Source organism: Perna viridis, chromosome 11 (assembly GCF_037379345.1).
Source record: "Perna viridis isolate PV_CMFRI_1.1 ecotype Kerala chromosome 11, ASM3737934v1, whole genome shotgun sequence".
Taxonomy (NCBI): Eukaryota; Metazoa; Mollusca; class Bivalvia; order Mytilida; family Mytilidae; genus Perna; species Perna viridis.
This window is the reverse complement of record NC_142455.1, coordinates 34,499,958-34,516,494: the sequence shown is the minus strand read 5'-3', so window position 1 is coordinate 34,516,494 and position 16,537 is coordinate 34,499,958. Positions and strand designations below refer to the sequence as shown.

Genomic DNA, 16,537 nt, shown 5'->3' with positions numbered 1-16,537 from the left:
GAATTGTGGACCGTGCACGTATATGTGTGTCATCTTTTGCGTTAAAAAAATAATGTATGTATTTCAAGAGATCAACTGTGGAAATTGACAGGAAACACTTGGAAATACAATACATAATGTAGACGAATTTCTTTATCACTATATTAAAAACGTTTAGATTTAGATAAAAAAGGAATTGATATTTTTTGTAAAAAATCACAAATAAAGATTTCTCGTGTATTTTCAAGTATTTCAAAATTTTCAAAACTGTAACGAGATGAATGATGTGGAGATTCAAAGCATGATAAACGCCAAGATGGAATTCAAATTAATATTCAATAAACACCTTCATCTATAAAACAAGCACAAGAAACGGAGAATAAATCGAGAATAACAGCATGAGTTTACATATCTCCCGTATCACAGTCCTAATTAAACATCTGTTGATTGTTTTATAAGAAATGGCACACAGATCATTCTCTAGTATTGAATACAGAATAGCAGGTTAATTACGATTAAATATAATACCATGGCATAGTAAAATCAAATGCGAATTGTATTTGAACTCAGCATTTACGTCTTTCTCACAATTAATGGTCGAATTCCTTACAAATAGTGTATATGTAGTTCAGACAGGTTTTAAACCGAGGAAAATTCATATTATTGATAATAACAATTACAGTTTTATTATCTTTATCAAACCACTTATTCTGCTGGGAATGGACATTTAAGATATTTTCCTCAACGATACAAATTCAAATTAGCTTTTTAGTAAAACTTTAAGATACCAATTGCTGTGCGAATCTGAAAAATGCACTTGACCAATTCGGTTTCATTTTAGCTCATCATTACTCAACAATGATGTATAATAAAGAAAAAGACGACTCCAATGTTTTACAAACTTCATAAGACACGTTTAAGACACATTTATATCGTACTAAGTTTGCATTGACTCTAAAAATAATAGACACGTTTTGTTTTTTTTTTGTGTTATTTTTCATGTCTCCCATAACGGCAATAGATATATTAATCACCACATGAAAATGACAATGTGATATAGATTTCATATTCACATTTCCTGAACACCTCTGTAAAACCCGCCCTTAAGAATCCAGATCAACGATCAAACTAACGACAAAATACCAATACATATGCATCAACCTTCAATATTACAACTAGTGTGACATTTCTTTCTATGTTCAAGAATTCGCAAAAACAAAACGAAAAAGATGATTTCGATATTGAAATTAGAACGTCATGGATGCAAACTAAGCGTGGGGTATAATTACATTCGCTAAACTGATTGCGTTACTGCGTTAGCTTTCCTGGGCTACTCCTTGTATATCTAATCAAACAGAAAAGGCAAATATGACAATTAATCTGTCCGTAAACTGTAAATAGATACATACCATTGATTAAGATTATTACTCATAATTATAACGTTTGCTTCTGCATCGTATTTAAATCATATACTTACAACTTATAAATATCCGTCAATAGTATAATAAGTATTGTTTACATAAATAAAACTGCCTTATATGTATAATTTTAGTTACTTTGTGTTCTTTGTTGTGAATGTCTGTTTTCCATGTCTGGTCTATGTCTCTAGATTGCATTCTTTTGATTACCTTATAACCTTGGTTCCCTTGATAACTCTTACATCAAATCAACAGTTCTGCCTGGTCGCTTTTTATCTACTTCTTGGACGGCTATATATTTGCAATATCACGCCATGGACGATGTGATATGAACAAGTGCTATGGAAATTAACTTCGCAAAAGTTGGTTGTTGTTTGATTATATATCATTTTCTATAAAAAATTATATCTCGTAAAATCTCGGTTATTTCGGAGTATTAACTCGTGAAATTTGATAAGTGCGGAATGTCAATTCGCGTTATTTACTTTCAACAACATAAAAAAGTTGCTTAGGCTCGTGTGTTATTAATATTGTAAATGTATTAATTTTTGCGGATTCAAGTGAGCATATTCGCGTGTATCAATTTTCGCGGTTTCCAAAAAAAAAAAAAAAAACAAAACAAATGATTTGCGTCACAAAGTATTGAAAATCAATTTTGCGTATACTATTTTTCGATGGTTTTTTTTGTCCACCCCACAAAAAGCAAAAATTAGTACGTTTACAGTAACTTAAGGTGAATTTTTGTGCTATACAACATTCATTAATAATGAAGCCTATACTTAACTGAAAAAACAGCTAATAGAATGGCAATTGTTCGACCAAAATACTGTTTTAAGTCGATAGACGATTTTTTAACTGTGTTAAAAATAATTCCCAGATATACCAAACATGATGTTTTCAATTTTTTTACCGAATTTTTTATCGACAACATATTTGTCAAGTATGGCGGACGCGTTTTTCAATAAATGGTCGGCATTCCAATGCATTTCAATGGGAACAAATGGTGCTCCTTTATTTGTTGATCATTTCCGTCACTCTTATAAAGCTGACTTTAAAGCTCATCTGACCCAAAAGAAGAAACATCCTTAAGCAAGATCCTTCAATATCAGTTTCCGCTATACAGATGACGTAATATCGTTAATCGATCCTATTTTCGGGGATTTGATACACCGCATCTACTCGAAAGAACTTGAGATAACAAATATAGCATACACAGTAAGTTCAGCCTCATATATTGACCGACACTTAGATTCCGATGATAAATGAAAACTATTAACCAAACTATACGACAAACGCGATGACTTTTCTTTCCGTATTGTGAACTTTTTTTTTCATCTGTGACAACATCCCTTCGGCGCCTGCGTACGGAGTTTCCATATTGCAATACGATATGCCAGAGGTTGCCGTATCGCGCTTCACGTCGTACAATTAGGCTTTTGGAACAGTTATGATTGAAGATTGAAGTCATCATTGCAGAATTTTTATGGTCGTTACCATGAACTTGTGCATCGTTACGGTGCATCCATTTGCACCATGAAAACTGAATTGTTCAACGTGTCATAGTTTTCCTTTCCTCTTTCTTCTACCTCCAACTTAACTTGAATGAACATATCGACGGCTGTATTCTTAAAAAGTAGAGGACGCTTACCCTACCGGTGCATCTGGTCCATGCTCCCAGTTCGGGAGTCCGAGTTGCTCATTTACTTATGTCATTCTGAATGTATTATATTGGTTATTTTATGTTCTTTGTTGTGTCAGTCTGTTTTCAATATCTAGTGTTTGTCCCTGAATAACATTTTTTTTTTCTTTCCGCTAGAATCGTGGTTCCCTTAATTACTCTTATATTCAAAAAGTAACGTTACTCCTTACATAAGGACAGTCTAGACTTAAGTTAGGTTTGTTTTGGTAACGTTCATTACATTGAACGTTTGTGTGGAAAAAAATAAGTATGCATTCAAAACATTTTATTTGAGACTGTTGCGCTATTATTCGGTTATTTTTTACCAGATTAAAGACAGATCATTGAACGCTTCTATTAACCCTTTGAATAAAGTTTTAAACGAAAATAAATTAAGCGTTATATAATTTTATCTCTGTGTGAATGACATAACGATTTACGTTAGAACGTGATCTAAAGAATCAGGTATGAAAATAAACAGAAATGCTAATCACTGGCTAATTCATTTTTTAGATATCTTAAACACGGCGCCCCTATCATAAAAAAGGAAAATAGTTGTCAACACTTCAGAATAAACTTTTCACAGATTTGATCCAGTTCTGATATAGTTATAATGGACAGGTTACACTTGTAATTTAGCACGTCATAATCGGTTTTCCAAAGCAAGGGTTTATCTGATGAAAAAAAAAGTACAGCTAAAGAAAAATATGTTAAAATCGATGAAAAGTGACGGTAAGGATTTTAACACGCTAGGAACTATCTGATTCAAATGACAGTTATATAAATTGACCATATTTTTATGTAGAAAATTTAAAAAAAAACAAAACAAAACAAACAAAAACAAAATCATTAAATTTTCGCGATAATTATTGTCCTTTTCATCTATTCCTTAATTAAATCAATTACTACTTGTGGAGTCAATAGTTTGTTAGTTAGTTTGTTTGTTTGTTTGTTTGTTTTTATTTCTGTTTCAAATGTTATTGTTTGTATCTAACATTATACTATACAAATTTTCTGAATAAATGGTATTATTTTCCGATGAATTGATTTATCATACTGACAAGTTAGCTGCATATTAACATTTCACTAAAGTTAAGATATTTTATGTTAATTTGAAATATTTACTACTTGAATAAAGTATCGTATATATTTCTCTTAATGTTCCATTTTAAAACAGTTTGGTTGCCGATGATGCAATGCCTGAACAATGTACTTAATTTTGTATTTTCATCTAAGTCGAACATCAACGTGAAATCAACAAAACAGCTGATGTTTCTCCTCTTATGTTTATTAAGGAATTCATATTGCTAGTGTTATTACTTTGTGTTACGTCTTGTATTCATTGTCTCCAGTTTTTATGTGTAATCTTTTTATTCGGTTCGCCATATTGTGTTTGTAGATCGTTGTTTGTTTCCTGTTTTCACATTTTGGCCATGAATTTGGATTTTTAGGTATTTTGATTGTCCAATTGATAACTGTTCAGTATTTTATTTTGCCAATACTGAAAAAAAGAAACATAAACCAGATCTATAACAAGAGGAAACACTATAGTCTGTGTTACATTTCATGTTACTAACTACTATAATCGATTGTTGTTTGTAAGAACAGATACAAAAGTAACAGAGTAACAAAGAAAAACCTAAATTAAAGCTATTATAAGACGACTTGAAGATAAACCTGATCTTTCTGTGATCAAAAATATGATTGTAACAACAAGCTTAGCGTCAGGTGAAATGACAGAAGACAACAATAATAACACCTGGAACTCGATTATCAACTCATTCAATAAAATGCTAGTGCCCGTATACCATATTTCATCAATCAAAAACATTGGCAAAACAACAACACACAACAAAAACGTAACTTTGAATCCGAACTAACAGCTAGGTTTGAGCTAAAATTGATGTTGATGGAAAAAAACTACCCTAAAGCAAGGCAATCTCAAAGATAGTCAACTTCCGTGTTTATCTAACACAGATATATAACAAGACAGAGACATATCATGTATGATAAGATCCTTAAAACACTTCATAAGACCTTACATACATTTCCTTTTTACTCAGACAATTGTGAAAATAAACGTCGAATTAAACATGGTAGAAACGCAACAAAAGGGAATAACATAAACTCAACTTGTTTGTAGAATTGGCTTAAAATGAAAAAGGATCAATATGATTTGATCACCGATTGTTGAAACTGATGACTTGTTTAAGGCAGATAATGCAATTAATGATGAACTTCGTTGAGGAACTCTTCTCATCAGCGGGAGGTTTTGTAAATATAATTTATATTTTTACAGGAAATGGTTTTCTTTAGTATTGTATAATATAGCATCAATAATCGCTATAATTCAAAAATAATATTGTGGATAACCTATTATGTATAATTTATCAGATCTAAAACTAAAGGGTCAATATTAAAGATTTTAAAAAAAGTATTGCAACTAACAGACATTGTTCAACAGAACTTTAACTTGTTTTTCAGGTTTGACCTAAATGAATACAAAATTTAATTATCTTTTATTTAAGGGCGTATTAATGATGCATACCTTTTACATGTTTTTTTTTTAAAGATAAATTGCACTTCCTCTGCTTCTAACACTAATTCGATCAACAGGAAATAATAATCTGACATTCGTGGAAGTAAAACAAATCATTATAAAATTTCATAGTAAATAGACTACTGTCCACCGAAATGTTTAGAATGCTAATTTATACAGTTGTTCATGACATGACGTTTAGCCGGAATAAATGAAACCGTATGTTGAAATTTTAGTTAAAAAAAAGAGGTAAAAAGGATCTTTGAAGTATTCAATTGGCACAGTCAAAGAAACTGCTGCCAGAAAACTATAAAAACAAATAAAACATCCTTAATTCTTTTGGTCGTTATAAAACAATCAATTCCTGATCCAATTAGGTAAGTTATTATCTAAACATGATGTACCATCAAAAACAAGACGAATCAATCATTAAAACTATGTTCTTACCTGGATCTCTTGTAATTAGGGCATTAGAAGTACTGGTACAGTTTAGTTGTTTAAACCTAAACATATCTTCACTCATCGCCATTTCGTCCAAATTATGATTTCTTCTGATACAGCCTTTTTTTGAATGATCTTCACTATGTTATAAATTTATTTCCAAAACTAAAATGTAGAATCGTACCGATCAGTATCCATATCGAAGAAACAAAATTATATTATTTTCTACATCTTCTGTTCTATATTGTAACACTGTCTTATAGTGCACCCAACATACGTAAACTCTCACACTATTTAGAGTGTTATTCCGTGAAAGCAACTCCCGTAAAGAAATCTACAATAGGAATTGTCTCGAGTAGTTTCAATTTTATTGTGCTTCTCTTCTGCAGATTATCGCTGTTTTTGTATAAGCAGATTTTATTTATAATCAATAAATCCGTGTAAGTTACTAACCGCAATTAAATTCCTTCTAAACTTTCTCTTACAGCAATTAAAACTAATCGAATCTCTTAATTTCGTAATTATTCATATGATCTTGCATTCTCTGATAATCGGTTCCGAATGAGTTCCACGTGCGGAGCAGATGCAATGACAATCCCCACGTGTACAGATATCATCTGCTAATTGATGTTCTGTTCGTGAATATCCTTATGAAAAGAAATAAGTGTTTTTAGACAACATAAGATGCTTAATCTTTCTATATGTAGAATGAATGTCACATCTATAAAATAATGTTTTATCCTAACATCTGTTCACTAATCAACTGGAAGCCAATATATTTTCTTCTGAGATGCTGCGATCCAAAATCTCCCTCTTATAGACGAACGTCTTTGCTAAACTCTCCGATATTTTCTAATGTGCAAGCAAATGTATATCACCTGTTTTCCCACTGTTCTTCTCTGGAAAACAAAAGGCAGATTGATTTATAATTAATTATAACTATTCATCCCTATAATAAGGTCATAACGTCTTGGTCTAGAACATTGAATACTATATATAGGTTTCTATTCAATACCAACGCAATTACGCATTTAGAGATAAACAGTCAGAATTGTTGTTTTGAATGAACACATGTAAGCGATACCTTATATTTCATACTAAATTAGGCTGTCATAATTGTTGATTGGTATGTCTGTCTTTGTCCTACGAAGATATTGTGAGCTATTTTCAAACAACCATTTAAATTGTTTAAAGCTGTCAAATAATAGTAAGTATTTTAATGATAAAGGAAGGACAGTACTCTAAGTTCCTAACAACATATGTTCATAATTAGCCATCGATGACCGAGATTTTAACGCTTAGAGGATAATTATAACTAAAACTTACACGCAAATACAGCATTGATGTATATGTCATCAAAAGAGAGGAATGAAAAGACAAAAATTAAATATGAACATTTATTAGTAAACATCCTATTTACTCGTAATAATTGGTTTGTTGTTGAATATTATCTATCAATTAACATTTATATATCTCTTAATTAATTATATAAAATTTCTGACTTTTAATACCTATAGATAAATATATCCCGTGTTATATGCAGTATATGTATACTGCACTACAGTAGTAGAATTTGTTAAATGTTAACGTCTTTTGTTGATTTAACCATAGGCTGAGAAATGTTGAGAGATGTTAAAGCGGTAATGAGGTATGATTATATAGCTTATAATCATGGGTGATATTTGGTTTGGTATGTTCACAAACAGAAGGTTTCGATGGTTAGACACAAATGTTATAGCTGTGAATATAAAAAAAAATATTTAGAACTTTGGGTTTTCCTTCTCAAATATACCTTTATTTAATGTCACTTCGAAGTGATAGTTGTGTAATTTGATGTTTTTGCTGCCGTTCTACATTACTGATTGTAAAAATAGTGAAACGATAAAAAAAATATGTACGGCAGGTGCTTTAAGTTTGAGGACGAAACCAACTGTGCCTCGATAGTCTTTTATGAATAAATTCGGTTCCCATTTCTACTATTCAAACCAATGTTTTTAGTTATGTGAATTAACCTTTACAAAATCAAGTTCTTTGTATTGCTTTTTAAGGTTATATACTTCGTTATCTTTTGCAACATTCAAACACAAGGTCATGCGGCATTTTTTTGCTAGGCTTGTTTACATAAAATGTGAAAATGTGCTAAATTTTGACTCTAGCCCCCACTTTTGTTATAAGTGCTGTGAAAAAAATCGGAAAAGCAGGATAAAAAAACTTGCGTATTTCAAGTGCAAAAATGAAATTTCTTTCAAATCATGTTAAATTGAAAAATTATTATTCAACACCATGGCCACTGGCCTTCACTTTGTGACAATTTTTTCTTCCGAAAGGGCTGTCCTTGTGACTTCCATGAATATTTGCTATATTTATACCTGTAAGAATACATAGTCAATTCAAATATATACCGTTTTTACCATATTTTGTCAAATCTGTCCAAACTCCTAAAGTGTTGTTTTGATACAAAGGAATTCTAATCTTTTCACCAACAAGAATAAAATAATGGAACAGAAATACACTTGATCAAAGTGTATTTTCATATATATATATATATTGCGTAATGGAACCCGTAAAAGAAGAATAAAGAAGAAAAAGAAAAGCAGCCAGGAAAAAAGTAATACATCTAATGAGTTCGTCCGTTGTATTGACCTAATATTTGTATGCTCCCGTGACTCTGCTTTTATTTTTCAACACTAAGTTTTATTGTTAAGAAGTTAGATTTATTTCATATTCGAAGACTATTTTCGTAATTAATTACCTTTATGTATGCCAGTTATGAATCTCTAATACAAGGTAACGGAAATACCAGTACCATGCCACGATTGTAATTTGTTTTATGGAATCTTTTTTTACTTTTCCATTTCATAATGCTTAAATTTAATCAGTTATGCAGTTTTGTTATTATTCTTTATTACCGAGTAAAAACTAAAGCATCATAGTTCGATGGGTAAGGATTTCGATTCTGTTTATTTTCTCGCCCTCGATCGATTGATGCGATCAAATGTTTCCTTTTTTTCTTTTTTCGTACCGTAGATTTTACCACCTACAAACCTAACACTGAACAATTCACATTTACAAAATGGACCAAAGGGCGATAGATAAACTCCTTGAAGGTATCAAGTGTCAGAGCAGGATGTAACAGTTGTAAGTCTAACGATTATATGACAAACATCCGCGACTCCACAAGTTTGCTGGCATTGTATTGTAATGAAGGCATTGTACTTCTAGCCGTAGTGTAAAAGAAACCACACAATTGGTATAATAATGATGATCAATCAAATGTATAGGATGAAATCTGCCTAATTGGAATAATTGATAGTTTTAATTCACTAAAACTTGGATAACAATCTACTTAAAGTCAGAAATGTGATCAAGGCTAGTTAAGAATAGCTATTGACGTTTTTTTTTTTCTGCTGTGTTGTTTTCAAGACGTCGACATTCGGTCATAAAGATTCTTTAGTTATTATTCATGGTATTTATGAAAATTGATGCTTTCTTGGATAAATTGAATGTTCATTTGGCGGGCCTAGGACATCGATTTCATAATTAATTTCGTAATGGCAATTCCATTGTTGATTCCATGATAAATTGGGCTTGATCCCGTCGAAAATAAAAATATCTCTAAATATTTCCCGATAACACGAATATTAAAACAATTTCCATTATAAGTAAGATGTCAGTAGAAGTTTTCCCTATTGATGTACCAGGCACAGACGATGTGAATAAAAAGAAAAATGAAATTGGTTGTTAAATAAGCTTGTCATCTCCCGGGTTTTTGTAAAATATAATTATGAAGTTAAAGAGAGGGATATTGTGTCATTCACATCAACGTGTCTTTTCAGTTAAACACAGATCAGACCAATGTAACAAAGATGCAAAGATATGCAAGGACGAAGATATGTGCAAAGATGATCAAACAGGACTTGTAATAGGTGCAAAATCTATATTATTGAATTTCAATTATATCAAGTCCCCAAAGTAAGTAAGTTAGAGAGGAAACAATATGAAAGTGTAATTTACTTTAGGAAATGATAAGACTTTTGACCATGATGATGGAGCTATATTCATTTATGCACTTGTCTTTCCAATTAGTCTATAAGTTTCAAGATATAATATTTTCCCCACACTTGCAGTGTTATTTGTGCTGATATGGACTGGTCAGAACTGCAAATCATTTTAAACACAAATCACAAATTAAGCTTTGGTTTTTTTTTTTTATATCTTAATACATGCACATTTTGTCAGAATGCCAAGTAGCGATTAAAAGAGGCACTAGATCAATACAAATATGAACTAGAGAAGTTACAACGTTTTATGAGATCTCACAAATTTAAGTGCATATATTACTCAATGAGATTTTAAAGTTGGTCAACATTACACTTTGATAAGTTGAACAGTGCACAATGCTTAACGGTGCGAAAGTAAGACATTTATTTTACAGTTAATTAACAGTATTGTCTGTAATTGCTGAACTATACGTATTTCTGAACATATGAAAATCCCCAGACCAAATTGGCTTTAAACAATTTTCCACTGTTTTGGATAGGTGAAATGTATAATTTAAACGTCTGACATCAATTGTCGTTGTCGTAGACTTGCTGCAAGCTTTTCTCTTTTATCAAAATAAATCCTGAAAGTTTTCACGTCTGAGTAAAAAAACTCTAATACAGAGTAATTAGTAGTGATGCTATCAGAAGGATGAAATGTAAAGGAAATAGCTCGACGGAATTAAAGAATGACTGTTATTTCTTGTCAGTGTAATGCTTACATAACGATTTCTGTCGTCTTAATCGCCTGCCATCTCCAACAAAGAACAATAATCTTTCAATGAGTGGGTATTTCTAGAACATTGACTATTGTTTTATTATGAACAACATAAACGCTTACTGGTTGATCATAGTACGATGATTATTTCCGATTTCTACAACAAATATAGTAATACAGATGGTTAATACATTTTTTTGTATTATTCATTTCAATTTTTCTGCAGTTGAGAGAGGAAATTTGCTAGGAAATTCCAAAACTTGGTGTAACAATATCCCAACTTGATGTTAATTTTTCCTGCTCTTGTTTAGTAAATATATTAACTTCATTTTTTTAACAAATTCCACCATCTGTTTCCGGTTTTGTAAACGTAGTAATAAAATAATTATAAGTTAATTTGATCACATGTTAATGTCATAATGCATCAAGTACTGGCAGTAACAAATTGATTAGTGTATGTTATATAACATTTTCATTGCATGAATGATTCTGTAAGTAATTTTGTTTGAGAACTTACAATTTAATTCTCCGTTTTCAATTTTTATGAACAATAAAAAAGAAAGTAATAATGCTCTTCTTGATACAGTTGTAGAATAAGAACTGTCATCTTTTACAAACCGATGTTTAATGTTAATATAGTTAAAAGTATAAGCTCTAGCATTTAGTGGGAACTTGTGAGACTACATTGTCGATACCGCAATGAAACAATTATTAAGAACAGTGGATCGCCTGTAAATAAATTTCAGCAAAATAAAACTAATAGAGGCAGACTGATAACTATTCACGCGCAAATTCAAGCAAATTTTTTAACCAAGAAAGAATATTTAATTGACATTGTTGTGACACACACACACACACACACACACACACACACACACACACACACACACACACACACACACACACACACACACACACACACACACACACACACACACACACACACATAATTTAACCATAATTTAACCATAAGATCAAAATTCAAGCTCAAGCATCAACCAACCATGCATTGTCTTTACATTGTTACATATTACCCAATTTGTAAAAGTCTAAAACCTCATCCCAATTATGCTTCTTTTTTTTCAATCCATGCTCGAAAGAATTGACTAATGTATGTAATAAGACAGGCTATCTTGGGTGGGTAGAAGATGCGTAGAAAAGGGAAAAATATTTCTAATATTTGCAAAGAGATATCACGGGAACAAAGGCTACAGCTGTAATCAAAAGAATGTAATCCAGAGACAATGACCAGACATGGAAAACAGACATACACAACAAAGAAGATAAAGTAACTAAAATCATACATACAAAGTAACAAAAGCAAATAAGCAACTCGGACTCAGCTAAAGACTGGGAGCATGCACCAGGTGCACCGGTAGAGTAAGCGTCCTCTGTTTTTATAGAAACACCCACCAATTTCCTCATAAAAAGTCAAGTTCGGGGTAGACAAATGAGGAAAGGAAAACTATGAACCGTTGAATAAATCAGGTTTGATGGTGCAGATGGATACACCATAAGGATCCACGAGTTCATGATGACGACCATAACACTTCTGTAGTGATTACTTCAATCTTGTAGCAACATAACACTGTTGTTCCAGAAGCCTATTTGTAAGAATTCTAGAAATAATTGTTGTGCAACAAATAGAAATGTACGTTTTATCTGTCATGTCATGTTCTACATGACTTTATTATGTAATTTCCTTCAACATTTTAGGTTTTGCAAGATTGTTTGATTATTGTATCATAGCACGATTACAGAAGTAGTTGATGATAAATTCATCACGAAACGCTAAGAATCTAACTGCCGTACAATACATACATACTCTCCAATTGAACCCAGAATCTTACAACTGTAAAATGTATAAAAACTCTCCAACAGAAACATAGAATCAAACAACCATACAATGCATAAAAAAAAACATTTCAATAGAAAGACAGAGTTTACCAACCATACAATGCATTAAAATTCTCCAATAGAAACCTAGAAACTAACAACAGTACAATGGATAGAAATTCTCCAATAGATATCCAGAATCTTACAACCATGCAATGCATACAAACTCTCCAACAAAACCCTGAATTTATCAACCATACAATACATACAATCTCTCCAATAAAAAAAACAGAATCTAACAACCATATAATGCATACAAAATCTCCAATTGAACCCTGAACATTTTATGGCGTCCGAGCAAGTCTGTCAGTTTTGTCTGAATAATATCAGTAATTGAAATATTCTCCTGACAATGTTTTATCATTGGAATATCTTTGATATTGATGTCAATCCTTTCTTTCTCCCTCCCCCTGTCTGTTCGTCCATCTCAAATGTAGTTCTACTTTCATCTATCATGGAATTAGATATTTAATCACTGATTTATTAAACAAGCTTTTAAAACGTGCGCAAAAAAATCCTATAAAAAGTTAAGTGCACATGTGTAATGACAATGTGTAAAGGGAGAATGGAGCAAAATCAATCGTATAAGTTGAAAATAATCATATTTCATTTGTATGCACATCACACATCAAATGGTCTTTATGCATTGTTGATTTTTTAAATAAAGATTCCCGTTTCTGAGAAATGTAGGGGAGTTCCAGTTCTTCTTTCAGCTTGCTTATTGCTATCCCGGAGCATGTGTCAGTAGGATAGTGACCTAAATGATATTTGTTGTGCTGTATGTGTAAGCGTTGTATGTTATATAGTTATAGTCTTCGGCAGGTTCATTGTACGGGGGAGGCCATTTACACATCAAACCCAGTCAGTTCAGCAGTTGCAAATGCTGGAAAATAACATAGTGGTTCTTCAGACTTTATCAGATTTGAATGAATCAAAACACATCCAGCAATTAAATGCACAATTAAAGAGCGATTTGTATTTATTCATATATCGGTTCATTTATTTCAAAGATGGTACAAAAGGGATAAAAAGAAGATTGAGTTATTTTTGTATCAATAATAAACCTTAATTGGTTCACGGTAAACTCATTGTTTCATCTGATCTTACTCAAACAAAACAATAAGGTAAACATGGATGTGTTGCAATGAAAAGAACGCATATAAAACACAGTTGCAATCACTAGCTCCTTGAATAAAACTAAATATTAAACCACTAAATTTTGACACAAATAAACTTAACTCGTAAATCATTAATCTTACTTGAAACCAGTTTATATAAAATCGAAGATCTATTTCAGAAATAGAAACACATACATAAAGACACAAATAAATCACTTATAACAATGTGAAAGTAAACAACGGTCAATATAAACAGTATCAGTGTTTAAATGAAATTCAGTATAGATACGCATACAGTTAAATCTGGCACTCCCTGTCAACTAGTATCCGGGGATGTGCATTTTATTGTTCGTTTTAACACTAACTGCTTAAATTTGAGTGTGTATTTTTACTTTAATGATTTCAGATTGTAGTTAATATTTCCGTCATATACATTTAGGCATGTATTTGTCTTCATTGCATAGATCTGACCATTTATTGCTTAATCCATAGATTTTGGAATACATAGATTTTTGTACAGATTTCATTCTGAAAATTGCACACCCGGTCACAAAATAATGGAATAACACCTACAGAGGAAAGGGTTTAGAAAGGGAATAACACCTAGCCCCCACCCCACCCGTGCCCCGAAAATCTGTTCAGATCGAACACGGATACACGGATAAACCGGTGGCCTGTGTTAACCGGACATCTTCTGAGGTCAATTCAAACTATATTTTTAATACTTTTTAAACCTATGTAGACCAAATATTTGCCTTAACCGAACAAATCGTCAGTGCGACAAAATGGATTTAAACAGGTTCCTATACGATTAAATGTTGACTATGAGATGGTGACGCTGCATCGAACTCTTCTCACAGTAAAATTATCTGATTATTGAAGTATTTGTTTGAAAACGATTTTCGAAGTTATGTAGCTAAATACCACGCCAATTGAAAGCCAAACAAAAGCGATATGACACCGGAGACTCATTCTAATTATGCGCTTAAGTAAAGCAACATAAAAAAACATGGTTTAACCTAAATCTGTATATTTACTCATGATACTACAGCTAACAGTATGAAATACAACTAAAATTCAATAATACAAAGATTTAACTAAACACGTGATAAACTGAATTGAATGTTAAAATGTAAGTCCACTTTTACTAGTTATATTAGTACAGTCTGTGGAAGTCTAAGTTAACACGATTTATTGTCCTACCTTAGAATATCTCTTTCCAATTACCTAAACATAATAATTGAGCAATGGTTAACTTAATGTTATACTCCTATATGATCGTGCATTGATGATGCTACCGAGACACTGGTTACTAGACGGTGCATTCCAAGATAGGTATAATAAGCAAAGTGTATCAAATCACTCTATAAATGTTTATACAATTAACTACAACAGGGTTATAATTAAAGAGTTATGATTATATGTTTCTGGTAGAGTTCTACTTATATCACATATATCTTCCGTGGGGTTGTGGAAATAATGATAGCATCTTTAATATCAGGACCAATTAAGGGAAAACAAAGAATTCGATTCGTATCTGTAATCTTTATATCATAACGGTCATAATAACTTATAGCTAAATAGACATACCTAAGATAGATGACATTTGTTTAACATTGGAGTAAGTTAGAAAAGAGAAACAAAGGGAAAAAACAAGAATGTTCTAATATTGATATCACCCCTCAGTAGTCCTTCTGAAACGTTGAGATAATTTCAAACTATTTTATGGTATCTAATTTGTTTATAGTCATCACAATACCTTTACATTGTAAAACAATAGATCCACAGTCCACGTCGACTTAAATCTGTGCCAGTTCATTATTGTCACTTTAAATTGTTAAACGACACATTATAATTTCATACGAGAACATAACATGTTTAATACTAATACACAAAACAAAGAATACAATTATATATTTGTGGCTATAAAATCTTATGCACAATTAAATATATGAAATAATAAACACTTGCTTTGTGCTTTCAATTTCATTTTTATTTTGCAACTGCACCAAAACGTGATTGTAGATTTGTGTACACGTTACACCATGTAAATGCATTCAATGTTTAATGAAGTTACTCGATAAAATATCTAGCAGAATTTTAACATTACTTGATAAACAAGTACATCTTAAACTTGTGATAAGCGACGAATCATTCTATAACCCGGGCATCTTAAGTTTAAAACGTGGCTGAGATAGTTTTTGTCTGTTATGTTCCCTTATATGTATGTGAAATGATAAGTGATAGAGCATTTAAATCTGATATAAATACACACACAAAATCTGTATTCCCTTGATTACTTTTAATCAGTGGCAGGGAATGTAACAAATACTTTCACGGTTGCCCATTGACATTGTGTACATCAGTGTGTCTTTAAAAGCATAGCATATGCCTTTTTTAATTTGCCAAAATATCATTGTCTTCATAAACATGACGCTCCCTACGCTTGTGACAAATAAGGAGATATAGATATCAGGGATGATCTTACAAGGGCAAAATTTATTTAACATGATGTTCACACGAATATCACATTATCTTCACCTGAATTGAGCAATTAAAATATGTGATTGTGTTTATTGAGATTCAGATGTATCGAATCTTAAGGTGAAATTCATGCTACGTGAGCCACCCATAAAAATCTACTAATCAGTGTTGAACCCGATAGAATTTTTTTATAATATTTTATAAATGCTCCAAGGCAATCTTTTTT

The 16,537-nt window shown here is 31.6% G+C and overlaps 1 protein-coding gene across 2 annotated transcripts in view; it reads right to left on the bottom strand.

The window, feature by feature from the left end:
- The window catches only part of LOC148603850 (corticotropin-releasing hormone receptor 1-like), a 51,245-nt gene extending 36,028 nt beyond the window's left edge, over nt 1-15,217 (bottom strand). Inside the window, exons 1-2 of one of the 2 annotated variants that reach the window (XM_088551796.1) lie at nt 15,031-15,217; nt 6,062-6,954 (exon numbers count right to left, since the gene is read on the bottom strand). In XM_088551796.1, coding sequence (XP_088407922.1) covers nt 6,062-6,143 — 82 coding nt within the window. In that variant the 5' untranslated portion in view covers nt 6,144-6,954; nt 15,031-15,217. Of the gene's footprint in view, nt 1-6,061; nt 7,074-15,030 lie in introns of those variants that run through there. The other variant, XM_088551797.1, reaches the window with a different exon arrangement.
- Nucleotides 15,218-16,537: the final 1,320 nt, after the last annotated feature.